Here is a 13,351-nt window from a genome sequence, read left to right as displayed (position 1 = left end):
AATATTACAAGTTAAAGCTCATATTAATTTATTTCTTTAGTTCAATCATTAATTTTGATTTTTTAAAACATCAAAGACTGAATCTTTTTGCAATTAAAGGACTTGATGATGTTGGATTGAAATCCATATGTGTGTGAAGGGTGGGTACTTCATCTGTCTCTGCCGATTTTCCCTCATTCCCTCACCTTTATTAAAATAGTTTCCTCCTTTTTCTCCTTCTTCTTCTTTTTTTCAATGAATTAATCAAATACATAATCTTGATCTGATCTCATTTATTCATAAAGAAAGAACATTATTATTACTCTAATAACAATCCTTAATTAATCTGTAATTTTATACGATTTCGGATAGTAAAAGGATGAAGAAGGCGACGGTGGGTGCGGTGGTGGTAGGTACAGCGGCGGCGGTAGCTGTGGCGGCGCTCGTCATGCGCCACCGCATGGGTAAATCGAGCAAATGGGCACGTGCCAGGGCAATTCTGAAGGAATTCGAGGAGAAATGTGCCACCCCAGATGCCAAGCTGAAGCAAGTGGCTGATGCTATGACGGTGGAGATGCACGCCGGACTCGCCTCTGAAGGAGGCAGCAAGCTCAAGATGCTTATTAGCTATGTAGACAATCTCCCTACTGGGTTTGTTACTCCTCTCATTTCCTTTATTTATCTTTCTTCAAATAGAATTTTATGTATTTAAAAACTACAATACATCATAATCATTGGTTATGTTTGGTGTTAATTAAAGAAATGATTTCATTTGTTCGATTACGTTTTTTTTCTCATGGGTTATAGATGATGACGGACTGAAATGTTGTAAAAGGTTGATTCTTTATGATATAATTTGTATGTTTAAGCTTGGGAGTTATGCTATGTAGATACCGATTACCTGAATTTGTATTGCCGCGTTCATAAGACCCTCCCCTCTGGTCTTGTTTTGCGTGTTTTCGGTCTTCTAACTAGCTACTCAATCTAGAACAATGTTCGGAAAACTAAGTTTGTTGAATTTCATCCGTAGCATCAGAGCTGAATATGGTGCAGTGTATAGGTTGCTGCTCCAGTTCAAATGATCTTGTTTTGATTGTATTCCCGAGTCTAATTCATGTTGGATGTACTATATTATGATTATATGGTCTAAACTAATTTTTTTAATGATCAATGCATTGTACAACAATTCTTAATAAAGTTAGCACTGCCTAAAAGAGCAGTCCAACAAGCACAGAGAGAGGAGTGATTTAATTATATTCCATGTAATGACTTTACTATGTCATTGGTAAAGGTAAATATTTTAATATTTGTTTCTTTGGTAAATTTTGTATTTAGTGATGAAGCAGGAGTCTTTTATGCATTGGATCTTGGTGGAACGAATTTTCGAGTATTGCGGGTACAGTTGGGGGGAAAAGATGGTGGGATTATGCATCAAGAATTTGCGGAGGCATCAATTCCTCCAAATTTGATGGTTGGAACTTCAGAAGTAAGTTTTTGTCCGCTCAAAATGTTGCTCCCTGTTCTGTTATTTAGTTTTGCGTTGATTTTGAACTTTTGAATTTCATATGTTTCAGGCCCTTTTTGACTATATTGCGGCAGAACTTGCAAAATTCGTAGATGAAGAAGGAGAAAAATTTCATCCACCTCCTGGTAAGCAGAGAGAATTAGGCTTCACCTTCTCGTTCCCAATAATGCAGACTTCAATCAATTCTGGAACTCTTATCAGGTGGACGAAAGGTTTCTCCATTGATGACACGGTATCCATTTCCTTCCCAACTACATCTTCTTTGTTGCTTTTCTTAGGCAGTTGAAGTTTGATTTGTCAGAAAGACAACGTTGAGATAATTTCAGTTTGAATCACTCATATGCTTTTCCTGTTGACCTTTCTTTTGGTTAATGGGTTTGATGATAGAGCGTGACATCAACCATGCTTATCTTTTGATGCCACTGGTTTCTTGTTATTCGAAACATTGAATGTAATGTATTCTTTGATGGTACTCACATTGTTTCCAATAAAAGAGAAGTAATTTCAAGCAAGTTACAGCAGTTGATTTTACAGCAACTATCTTAATCTATTGTAATTTTATTCTCAGTTTTTTTTTTCTTCTTATATTTAATGAACTGAAAAATAAGCTCTCACAGTTACTGGATGACAGGTTGGCAAAGATGTTGTTGCAGAACTGACAAAAGCAATGCAAAAACGAGAAATTGATATGAGGGTGTCAGCGCTTGTAAGTTTGCTTGATGTTACTCAGTAATAACACTCTTTTTGAAGGGTGCTTGAATAAATTGTATGTATGTTGCCTAGCTTAGTTGTAAAAGTTTGATTTTGAGTTACTTGTTGATGAAAGGTGAATGATACTGTTGGAACATTGGCTGGTGGTAGATTCACGGATAAGGATGTATCCATTGCTGTGATATTAGGTACTGGGACAAATGCAGCATATGTGGAACGGGCTCAGGCAATTCCCAAATGGCACGGTCCTCTGCCTAACTCTGGAGAAATGGTTTGGGAACTTTTCAATGACTATTGATCTTGTTTCGATTCTATTTCACTTGTTTGGTGATCAACCGTGGAATAGTTGTTGAAGTCCTTTCATGTTACTTTCTAGGTGATCAATATGGAATGGGGTAACTTTAGGTCCTCCCATCTTCCCTTGACACAGTATGATAATGCTATGGATACCGATAGTTTAAATCCCGGTGAACAGGTAATTGCTTATCCACTTGTATACCTTTTGTTCAGTTAGGCTAATCTCGACTTCGCAATCAACTCGATAAACCTGAGAGAGATATCTATTTATCCTCACAGATATTTGAGAAGATATGTTCTGGTATGTACTTGGGAGAAATTTTACGCAGAGTTCTACTTAGAATGGCTAAAGAAGCTGGCATTTTTGGCGAGGAAGTTCCTCCAAAACTCAAGAATTCATTCATATTGAGGTATTTCTTACTAACTATAGAGTTATTAGTGATCATCTTGTGCAAAACACACTTGTTAAATGCCCAAAGAACTGCTAGGTAGTGTTTCTCGGGCCAACAAATTTGCCTACATTCTATTGCTGTTCTGGTTATCAGTTGATCAAGCTTGAGTATAGTAATATTTCTCATGCATTTATGAGTTTTCATTACATTTTTGGTGCTCTACATAATTGCTTTGGCCGCCATACACAACTCACACCTCATATCAAATTCATTGTCTGTTATGACTTGCTTGGTAACATGTTTCACTCTCCTATCCACTAGCCTATTGTTTATTTTTTGCTTTGGAGTTGCAATAAAAATAATTTCATCCAACAACTAATATGCTACTGAGGATACATACTTATTTACGTACCCCATAGTATTTGAGGATCAATCAACTCCAGATAATGGAATTTTGACAAGAAAAAGAGTACTGAACAATGAGAGTTATCGATATATGACCGTAGTTGAAGCAATTATAACTTGATTGTGTGAATTTCTAATTCTCAGGCTACTCAGTCTATAAAGAATGTGCTACATTATATCCCTTCTTTAATGACATCCTTTGCTGTTTTAGCAAATGTGCTACAGTCACACAATCAAGCTATAGTTGCTTTAACTAAGGTGATATTATTCAATCCAAAAGTTGAATAGTCGTTTGCTGTCCGCTTGATGTCTGTCATGTTTACGTTTTTATATTCGAGCAGATGCTCTCATAACAGTTGAAAAAAATATATGCAGGACACCTGAAATGTCTGCTATGCATCATGACACATCCTCTGATTTGAGAGTGGTTGGCGACAAGTTGAAGGATATCTTAGAGGTATTAGCTCTTCCCCTTTATCAATACCTCCCAAGGAAAAAAAGAGAAAGTTATGCCCTTTGATTTGGTGCGGCTATTATTCTTTCTACAAAAGTTTGCACAATATCATATTTGCTTTGGAGCAAATAGAGAAATTGTTTTAATTAGGACTGATGGCGACAAATCAAATTTAAATTTTGGATCTCAAGGAAGTGTAAATCAAACTGTTGATGTTTTTCTCCCTTACAGCAATTAGTTTTACTGTTAGGATTTGATATGATGATACAACCTGAATTGAAACTAGATATTCTGTTCATCCTATTTCAGATATCCAATACCTCCTTGAAGACAAGGAGATTAGTTGTTGAGCTGTGTAATATTGTTGCAACACGTGGCGCCAGACTTGCGGCAGCTGGTATCTTGGGCATTATCAAAAAGATGGGAAAGGATACACCGAGGGAAAGTGGTCCAGAAAAGATTGTGGTAGCCATGGATGGCGGATTGTATGAGCACTATACAGAATACAGCAAGTGCTTGGAAAACACATTGGTTGAATTGCTTGGAAAGGAAATGGCAACAAGCATTGTCTTCAAGCACGCGAATGATGGTTCTGGCATTGGCGCTGCACTCCTCGCGGCCTCCAACTCTGTGTATGTTGAAGACAAGTGAGAGTGATCAAAATGATATTTAGCTAGAGGAAACTCCATTTACCTTTTATATTATGTTTTTTCTCTAGCCTTTTCTTTTTTGTTCTTCTAACAATTATTTCCAGATTTATTATTCCTGGGAATGCCAACATATTTCTTCTGGAAAAGGGTGCAAAGAAATTATATGGAACTCAGCAAACTGCTAATTCTCCCCTTTGGTTTAGTTTTCCAACTGCAACTAAATTTTGTAGGGTTTAATAAAATGGTGTGCTTTTTCATTGCTAGACTTATCTGTTTAACTAACATGTTAGTTTAACCCGCAACCAAACATGGAGGGAGGATGCTTACTATCCAAGCAACTCTCTCGTATATGTTGTTGCTTCTTCCTTTCTTCTTTATGGGCCTATTTCAAATCGTTGATCTGCTAAAGCTCCATAAAAACATAAAAGGATAGAGTTACGTAAACCTCATTTCTATCTCTCAAGTGCATTCTTTATTAGTTTTGACTATTCTTTATTGGTGCTGTCCGTTTTGCTACATTTTCCATCTATACTCACAAAACAAAACATAAATTTATATAATTCACAAATTAATATCAAAGAGAAGATTTATTTGATAAATCGACATTTGATATGGCAACTTAAATCTAGAGGTGGAAAAAGTCTTTCACAGTTCATATACACATGGTAATTAATATAACTCAAATTCAATCATGATATATTAATTAGTCTGCATCAAACATCGAAGTAAACGATAGTGGGAGTTGTTATCAATTTATAGATAAATAAAAAAGACAGCGATTGATTAATGGCTGAACCAAATTTATCGTCTCATCTTCAAAAATAAAGTTATAATTTTGTGGTCCTTTTGGGGTCTTAAATATGGATGGATTTAGACAACTCTACTTTACTTTATCTTTTTTTAGAGTATGCACCAAAATATATATATTAATGTGTTAGTATTACTATTTAGGTTAATAAGATTAGATTACACGATTTTCAATCGTACGCCATCGAAAATTAATAACGAAAGATCAACTAATAATATCTTTAAGGTTTAAGCTTATACTTATAATAGATAATTGACCTGCCATTCTCTCTCTCTCTTTTTCTTAAAATTATTATAGAATAATATAAAAATACTTTTTTTTCTTTCAAATAGAAGTCCAAATCTACTACTATTATAAGTAAAATATAAGGGGTGATTGCAGTTCAATGAGATCTACAGTATCTGAACCAATTAAAGAAAGATTTTTTTTTGAAATTTGAAAAGATAAGCTCTTATCTTCCAAGTCTGAGAAATCGAGAGCTTCCACCATAACTAACTTACCATTTTTACCACCTGTAAATTAAAAGTTTATCAGTTCACAATTCTAGCCTTCTAAAATTAGTCTTAAAAATAATTTATAAATATTAGATTATATTTTAAAACTAATAAATTATTTTGACTAAACTTCAATTACCTAGATCTCTAATTTTAATCGAGATCCTAATGAATCGTTTGGTAGCGATAGTAAAAAATAATTTATGTATTAATTTCTCTATTTATATGTTCTCTGCGCAATAATAATTATTCATTATTGACTCGACATGTATCTTAATAAATAATAGATAGAATATATTGTATTAATCTTTGGATGTATTTCCTATCGTTTTTTACTTGTACATATTCTATAATAAATTTTTATTTTTAATTATAACTTTTAAAATATCAAAAAAGAAAATATTTTTCCATGTTTTTTTTACCCTCAATTGTAAATAATTATTCTCTAAATCAGTTTCCAGTACCTAATACTAAGAGTCTATTCAATATTGCTATTAAAATCTGCTTATTTTTAGAAGCGTTTTTCAAAAATAGCTTTTCAGTAAAGTATTTTTTAAATAAATAAATAAAAAATAATTTCTGTTTGACAAATTCATTTGAAAAGTGTACTTGATAAGTAGTTTGTGTTTGATTAAGTCTTTTAAAAAAAAATACTTTTTTTAGAGTCAAATTACGAAAAATGACAAGTATCAATGTGCTTTTAATATTAAATTTATTTTATAAAGATAATTTTAAACATCTAGTACAAAAAATGTTAATTACATTTTTAACTTAATTAATTAAAAAGTGCGTATCCAAATTTTTAATCAATCTTATTGAAAAATATTGAAAAGATGAATCATTTTGTTATTTGTTACCTATTTTTTGGATTCAATCTTAATTATTATCCTTTTTTTGTTATGATATTCTAAAAAATTAAAAATTCAAACCAAAATAAAATAATATAAAAATTAAGAAAAGAAAAATGTAGTAATTGTTAATTTTTGGGGGGAGGGTCTAAATCTTTTAACTGTTGCTTTTTCTCTTATAATCCTACAAAATTATTACTATTATTTTATTTTAATTTTGTAAAATAATACGAAAAATAGCATACACAATATAAAATAAAAATAATAAAATAAACCATATAAAATATTTAAAAAATATATATATTAGATATGGACTATTTAACAATAAATTGTTAAATAGACACCAACAAGTAAATTATTTCTTAATTTTCAAACTAAACAAGTATTATTGATAAATTATTTTTAATATAGTGAATAAGTGAAAATGAATAAATGGCTAGTTATTAAAGTTATCTATGTATAAACAAATGTAAGTATTGTTTGTAATTTAAAATCTCACGTAACCGATGCATTCATATGCAAGGGAAAATATATACTATTATTATTTTATATCGAGATAGACGATGTTTTTAACTATTACTAAAAAAATTAATAATTTATGGAGAATTTAGTTATTTTATTTATAATATATTATGTAAATGCATTTAATTTATATATATGTATTAGTAAGGCAAAATTTGTAAAGCATAAATAATCTCATATTAATTTCATGTAGATTTTACACAAATTTTATAATACTAAAAGTTAATTACGAGAAAGGGTATGTTGCAGGGGAATCTGGTCCAGTTAATTAATCGGGTTTTAGAGAACACGGTCCAAGTCGAAGTCGGTTTCAGACTACTATCCGGCCCTAGCTAAATGATTTGATTTTTCAACGAAAGATGGATTTAGCATCAGATCTTGGAGAAGAATAAGATCACAAAGCACAATAATATTCTTTTTTAAATTATAACTTTTTTTAAAATTTAATAAAATTGAATCCATTTTAAAACATCATGATATATCACATTTCAATTTGAATACATCCTTCAACATATAATATATCGTGTTTTAATTTTAAATATATTATTCGATAATACATCACGTATATCTTGATACATCAAGTAAAATGATACATCCTACAACACATAAAATAACGTCTCGATACATTATATGTATTTATATACATCATGTTAAGTAATGTTTCCAACTTGTGTATCACGTAGAGTAAAATATCCAATCTATACGATGCATAAGTGATGTATCCGATTTATACATGGCATAAAATAATGTATTCTACTAACTACATAAAGTAGAAACTTGTGTAATTTTTTGGAGAATTTTATGAAATATAGTGAAATACGTTATGTATTTAGATATTTTTTTTCCTGGGTGAATAATATACATTTTAATGAGCTGCTATATGTGGCTTCAAAACGAGCTACAAAACAACCCCTAATACCATAGGCTGCTGCTTAATTCAAAATCCCCGGATTTGTAGGAAATTTGAAAAAATAAAACTCCTCTATATACCACCTCAAAACAATTAACCAATTAATTATGTCCAATTAATTTGAGTGATTATATAATTGTTTTCACACTTATATATATTTTTACTCCTCGTCTTCCAAAAATATACTTAAAAGATAACAGAGAGATCTGCTTTCTCCCCACCATTTCCTCTGTTTTTTTTTTCAATGGCAGAGTTTTCTGAACAAATCGTTTTAAGTCAATGAAAAAATCAGCTGCTTATACGGAGACCCATATCGGAAGGATCTTTTTTCTATTAACACCTATTTTGGCTCGTACACTACTCAAGTGATCGAATTTCAAGCTATCATTTTTGGTAAGTGCTTTTAATGATGGTAGTGAAAAAAAAAAGATTAATTCATTTTTGGGTCTGTTTGCAAATCCTGTTTTGGATGTTTCTTTTTAAAAGCTCAAGAAGAAGAAAGCCTCATAATGGGTCTCTGTTATATCCACAACAAATTCACGGGGGTTGTGTCAGCCGCTGAAAAATTTGGTGGTGGGGTTTAATGGGGGTGATGTATTTCTTCATTTTTATTTTATTTCACGTTGCTCCAGAAAGTTAAAGAGAGAGAGAGTAAAGTATCTTTGAGATTATTAAGGTAAAAAAAGTGAAGAAAGTTTGGTTCTTTTTTTTTAAAAAAAAATAATCTTTAATACAGTGGGCTATGGAGAAATTAACAAGATTTTTTTTTGGAAGTTTCATGCATTTTCGGTGATTATTACTACTTTTTGCAGTTTTGATGATTTTGTCTGTTAAATTTGAGTTTATTTTGACCAAGAAATGGGGTTGGGGGTGCAGGTAAATGATTATGCTTTATGTAAGTTACTTGAGTTTCTTACTGGTGGAAGTTATAATACCTTATTTGAACTGCAGGAGGAGGCAATAGTTTGAATCAATTTAAAATATTGTAGTTCAAACTTTATTCAATGTTTTTTTTTTTTAATTTTTGGGTCTGTAGTTTATTGTTTGTTTGGTGGTGAAGTTTCATTCAATCTTTTTTGCCCCCATTATATAAATATATTTTTTAAAAACATATTTCTTGCTGCCACGCCTTTTTGTCTTGTTTCTCAGTTCTTCACGAGGTTGTGTCAGTATGAAATTTTTTCCCCAAAAAAAATAAAAATCCAATCTTTAACCCAAGTATTAATTATTATATACTGTTTGATACCTTTTATTATTAACTTTTTCCTCCACACTGCAATGTTCTGTTCTCATCACTTCGTTGCTCGCAACATGTAAAGTTTCTGTCTATTTACTCCTATATATCTCTCTTTTATCACATTTATTTTCTTAAGTTTGTAGAGAATGGGGAAAGCTTCAAGATGGTTCAAAGGGTTGCTTGGGATGAAGAAAGACAAAGAAAATGTAGACAATATGTCGAATTCTTCCGATAAGAGAGATAAGAAAAGATGGAGTTTTGGTAAATCGTCTAAAGAATCCATCGGTGTTGGTGACAATCCGGTGAACTTTCCGGGAGGCGTGCCGGCGGTGGATTCTAATTGGCTGAGATCTTATATTTCTGAGAATGAGAAGGAGCAGAGTAAGCACGCAATTGCTGTGGCTGCAGCTACTGCGGCAGCAGCAGATGCCGCGGTAGCTGCAGCGCAGGCGGCTGTTGCGGTGGTGAGATTGACTAGCCAAGGCAGGGGTGCTATGTTTACAGGTGGGCGGGAGAAATGGGCTGCTGCTAAGATTCAAACTGTTTTCAGGGGTTATTTGGTAAGTCATTAATGTTGAAAATTTTGAATCATTTTATTTAATAAGTTTTTTAGGGTTGCTTAAAATGTCAGCAAAGTTCCTTCCGAACATTCTAATCGAACAGTCCTATTGCCTTTGATTTTCATGTTGGTCTATGAAATTATTGTCTTTTTTTTTTTTACCTATGCAACATTTATACTTTTCCCTCATTTAATGCCATCCAATAAATTTGAAATTTGAAATTGTAGTAGTAGTATTTGAATTTGGTCTTTGGAGTGATGTTGAAGTTTCATTTCACTTTTCACCTTTTTGTTTTGCTTTTATGTTTGTTTCATTGTCTTTAAAGTTGTTTAGTATACAAGATCTAATTCTGGGCTTCCTTTTTTTTTTTTTTGCAGGCTAGAAAAGCTCTTAGAGCTCTCAAAGGGTTGGTGAAATTGCAGGCTCTAGTAAGGGGCTACCTTGTGCGAAAAAGAGCAGCTGCAACTCTTCACAGTATGCAGGCGCTCATCAGAGCGCAGGCTGCTGTTCGATCTCAAAGAGCTCGTCGTTCAATGACTAATGACACTAGAAACCAACCCGAGACCCGAGCTAGGAGGTCCATTGTAAGAATCTACTTCCCCTGGGTTTATTTTAGTTGTGTGAATTGAGGAGTAGTTAATGTTCTGTTTTTGTTTTGGTTTGGCAGGAAAGATTTGATGAATATAGAAGTGAATTCCATAGCAAGAGGCTTTCAACTTCGAATGATACATCGTATGATGGATTTGATGAAAGCCCAAAAATTGTAGAAATTGACACATTCAGGACCAAATCAAGGTCGCGTAGAATGAACAATGCTTGTATGTCTGAATCTGGCGATGAGCAGCATTCTCAAGCTATGTCATCACCACTCCCCTGTCCACTTCCAGCTCGTCTATCAATCCCAGATTGCCGTCATCTTCAGGATGTTAACTGGAGCTTTCTAGCAGACGAACAATGCAAGTTTGCCTCTGCACAAACTACTCCTCGGTTTGCAGGTTCTGGACGGTCCAACGCACCACCTACACCAGCCAAAAGCATTTGTGGTGATGGATACTTCCGAGCTTATGCCAACTTTCCTAATTACATGTCTAACACACAGTCATTTCGTGCTAAGCTACGGTCCCATAGTGCACCAAAACAAAGACCAGAGCCAGGGCCAAAGAAGAGGCTGTCGCTGAACGAAATAATGGCATCAAGAACAAGTTTTAGTGGAGTTAGAATGCAAAAGTCATGTTCTCAAGTGCAAGAAGAGTACTGTTTCTGAGTAATATTTGGGTTTGAATCATAGATTATAAGATATTGTTGGATGTATAGAGAAGAAAGATAAGGTTGAACTTCTCTAGTGCTTATCCTTTCAAAGAAATGGTGACAAATTAGTACTAGGATAGAATGAACGGTGTGCTTGTGTAAATTCTTTGACACTCTTTTTATGAATCAATCTTTCTTCTTCAATGTAAGTTTTTTTTTTTTTTATCAATCTTCAGCATTCTAACATTGTTGACTCACAAAAGTTGTTAATTCCAGTGAATCTTGGATTATGAAACGGCCCTTTTGACTACACCCATTACAAAAATCAAAACTTTGAAAATACACCTAATTAAATATATAAGGGCGTCAAAACCCTTTTTATGCCTTTTTATTTAGGATTGCGTTCAAATTGAAGTTTTAACATGTATTTGAAGTTAATGTAAATTGAATCAGCACAATTATTATAAATCAACTACTCCCTCTCTTTTTAATTACTTGTCAACTTTTAAATCGACACATCTATTAAAAAATTAATTAAATTTATCATTTTAGATCTATTAATTATGAAGTTAATGAATTAAAAACTTAAGATTTTCAAGAAATTCTACATTTTTCAAACTAATAAATTAATCATATAATATGTAAAATTATTTTATCCTTTCTTAATTTTTCAAAATGGAAAATAATTAGATTCAACTAAAAAAAAAGAACAAATATAGAGTCAAATATGCCCCTAAACTATTCGAAAAGGTCTAGATATACCCTCCGTTTAAAGTTTGGTTTACAGATGTCCTCACTGTTCAAATTTTGGCCCAGATATGCCATTATCGCCTATAGTGGGTATACCGGACATATGCATCTCATTTTTTATTTCTTTAAATGTCACACGTCATTTTGACATTATCACATGTCATTTATATGAAAATGGAAAGAGATCAATTATGCCCCTAAAAAATTCAAACACCTAAACACCTAATTTGACCCATAAATCAACCCAATTTTTAAAAAAATTATCCGATGCATTTTCAACAATTTTGTTTAATTTTTATTTTCTCGATAAAATTCAAAAATGAGTAATTGATTAATCAAAAAAGAAAATATGAAAAAAAATATTAAATTAACACCAAAAATTCATAAATAAATATAGTAACCTTAAATTCAACAATTTTAACACTTTTTTTAAAATATATTTATTTTTTTGATAAATCCCAAAAATGAGTAATTGATTAATAAAAAATATAAAAAATAAACATTATCCAAAAATAAATATAATAACCTTAAATTTCAACATTTTTTTAACTGAATTTTTTAGGGGCATAATTGATCTCTTTTCATTTCATATAAATGACATGAGTGAGGTAAGGTCAAAATGAAATGACTATTTCATGTGACATTTAAAGAAAAGAAAAATAAATTGTGAATATATTCAGTATATCAACTAGCGCCCATAAAAATATATTTGGATTAAAACATGAGCAAGCCAAACTTTAAATAAAAATATATCTAGACTTTTTAAAATAGTTTAGATGGTATCCTTTTCCCAAGTATAATAACTAAAATGTATGGAAGAAAATATTTGTTTAGGTCGATGAGGAGTTTGTGTGTTTGTGGTGGGGTAAGGTGCATAAAAACTAAAAGGCGTATGGTAATAAAATCTAGTCTTGAAAAGTAAGATGCATGTTTCTTGTATGGAAAATTGTGAATACTTTTGACAAATATGTTTTTTTCCCAAAAATCTTATATCAAAATACTTTATCTATTTCCCATAGAGTTAACCTTCTAGGTACCTTCTTATTAGTCCTTGCTCATGTAATAGAAAAATAAATATTCTTACATTTTAAATTATTTATCCGTATTTTTAAAAATATTTCTTAAGATATTACTTCTTCTATCCGTATTACTATCTATATTAAATTATTTATCAATTTTGTAAAATCTAAATAAAAATTAACTATTTTATTCAATTAATTATGTTTTAAAATGTAACTACTATTAAGTTTCTCCTTCATTAATCGTAATTTTAATAAATAAGCACATAAATAGAGTGTATTAAATGAGATAAATAGGTAATCTGAAAAGATTTCTAATTTTTAAGGTGGGCGTGAAGAGAAATTGTATTAGTATTAAGTGTCTACTATTTCAAAATTGGATTTTCATTTTTAAGATATCAAAAAATGCTATATAATTTTTCGTACATTCTCAATATTAATTACTTGTTTTTTTATATAAACTTTCAAAATCTAAAGTTATACATTAATTAACATAAATTATGTAATAAAATATTTATATTAATCATTATTTTTTAAAAAAA

The 13,351-nt window shown here is 31.4% G+C and overlaps 2 protein-coding genes across 6 annotated transcripts; both read left to right on the top strand.

The window, feature by feature from the left end:
• Hxk2 (hexokinase) lies at positions 1-4,676 on the top strand. 2 transcript variants are annotated; one of them, XM_010324011.4, is made up of 10 exons: positions 1-140; positions 352-630; positions 1,315-1,465; positions 1,554-1,736; positions 2,136-2,210; positions 2,331-2,486; positions 2,592-2,690; positions 2,792-2,922; positions 3,685-3,766; positions 4,073-4,676. In XM_010324011.4, exons 2-10 carry the CDS (start codon positions 359-361, stop codon positions 4,412-4,414), a joined length of 1,491 nt encoding a protein of 496 aa, XP_010322313.1. In that variant the 5' UTR covers positions 1-140; positions 352-358; the 3' UTR covers positions 4,415-4,676. The 2 variants fall into 2 exon arrangements, with proteins under 2 accessions (XP_010322313.1, NP_001234406.2); NM_001247477.2 differs by having other exon boundaries at positions 126-630; positions 4,073-4,591.
• A 3,240-nt stretch (positions 4,677-7,916) lies between these two features.
• LOC101254305 (SUN family protein SUN18) lies at positions 7,917-11,244 on the top strand. 4 transcript variants are annotated; one of them, XM_026031600.2, is made up of 4 exons: positions 7,917-8,388; positions 9,376-9,792; positions 10,170-10,376; positions 10,460-11,244. In XM_026031600.2, the coding sequence occupies exons 2-4, from the start codon at positions 9,379-9,381 to the stop codon at positions 11,054-11,056; spliced, it is 1,218 nt and encodes a 405-aa protein (XP_025887385.1). In that variant the 5' UTR covers positions 7,917-8,388; positions 9,376-9,378; the 3' UTR covers positions 11,057-11,244. The 4 variants fall into 4 exon arrangements, with proteins under 4 accessions (XP_025887385.1, XP_004241751.1, XP_019070079.1 ...); XM_004241703.5 differs by having other exon boundaries at positions 7,970-8,388; positions 9,369-9,792; XM_019214534.3 differs by lacking the exon at positions 7,917-8,388 and adding an exon at positions 8,533-8,671 and having other exon boundaries at positions 9,369-9,792.
• Positions 11,245-13,351: the final 2,107 nt, after the last annotated feature.

Source organism: Solanum lycopersicum, chromosome 6 (assembly GCF_036512215.1).
Source record: "Solanum lycopersicum chromosome 6, SLM_r2.1".
In the NCBI taxonomy this organism is placed as follows: domain Eukaryota; kingdom Viridiplantae; phylum Streptophyta; class Magnoliopsida; order Solanales; family Solanaceae; genus Solanum; species Solanum lycopersicum.
This window is presented reverse-complemented; position numbering and strand designations above follow the sequence as displayed.

Excerpts from the sequence above, each read along its gene's own strand:
- Hxk2 (XM_010324011.4), top strand. The coding sequence starts at position 359 with ATGAAGAAGGCGACGGTGGGTGCGGTGGTGGTAGGTACAGCGGCGGCG. Across the intron at positions 631-1,314 it reads GTAGACAATCTCCCTACTGG|TGATGAAGCAGGAGTCTTTT; the intron begins GTTTGTTACTCC and ends TTTTGTATTTAG. Across the intron at positions 2,487-2,591 it reads TGCCTAACTCTGGAGAAATG|GTGATCAATATGGAATGGGG; the intron begins GTTTGGGAACTT and ends GTTACTTTCTAG.
- LOC101254305 (XM_026031600.2), top strand. The coding sequence starts at position 9,379 with ATGGGGAAAGCTTCAAGATGGTTCAAAGGGTTGCTTGGGATGAAGAAA. Across the intron at positions 9,793-10,169 it reads CTGTTTTCAGGGGTTATTTG|GCTAGAAAAGCTCTTAGAGC; the intron begins GTAAGTCATTAA and ends TTTTTTTTGCAG. Across the intron at positions 10,377-10,459 it reads CCCGAGCTAGGAGGTCCATT|GAAAGATTTGATGAATATAG; the intron begins GTAAGAATCTAC and ends TTGGTTTGGCAG.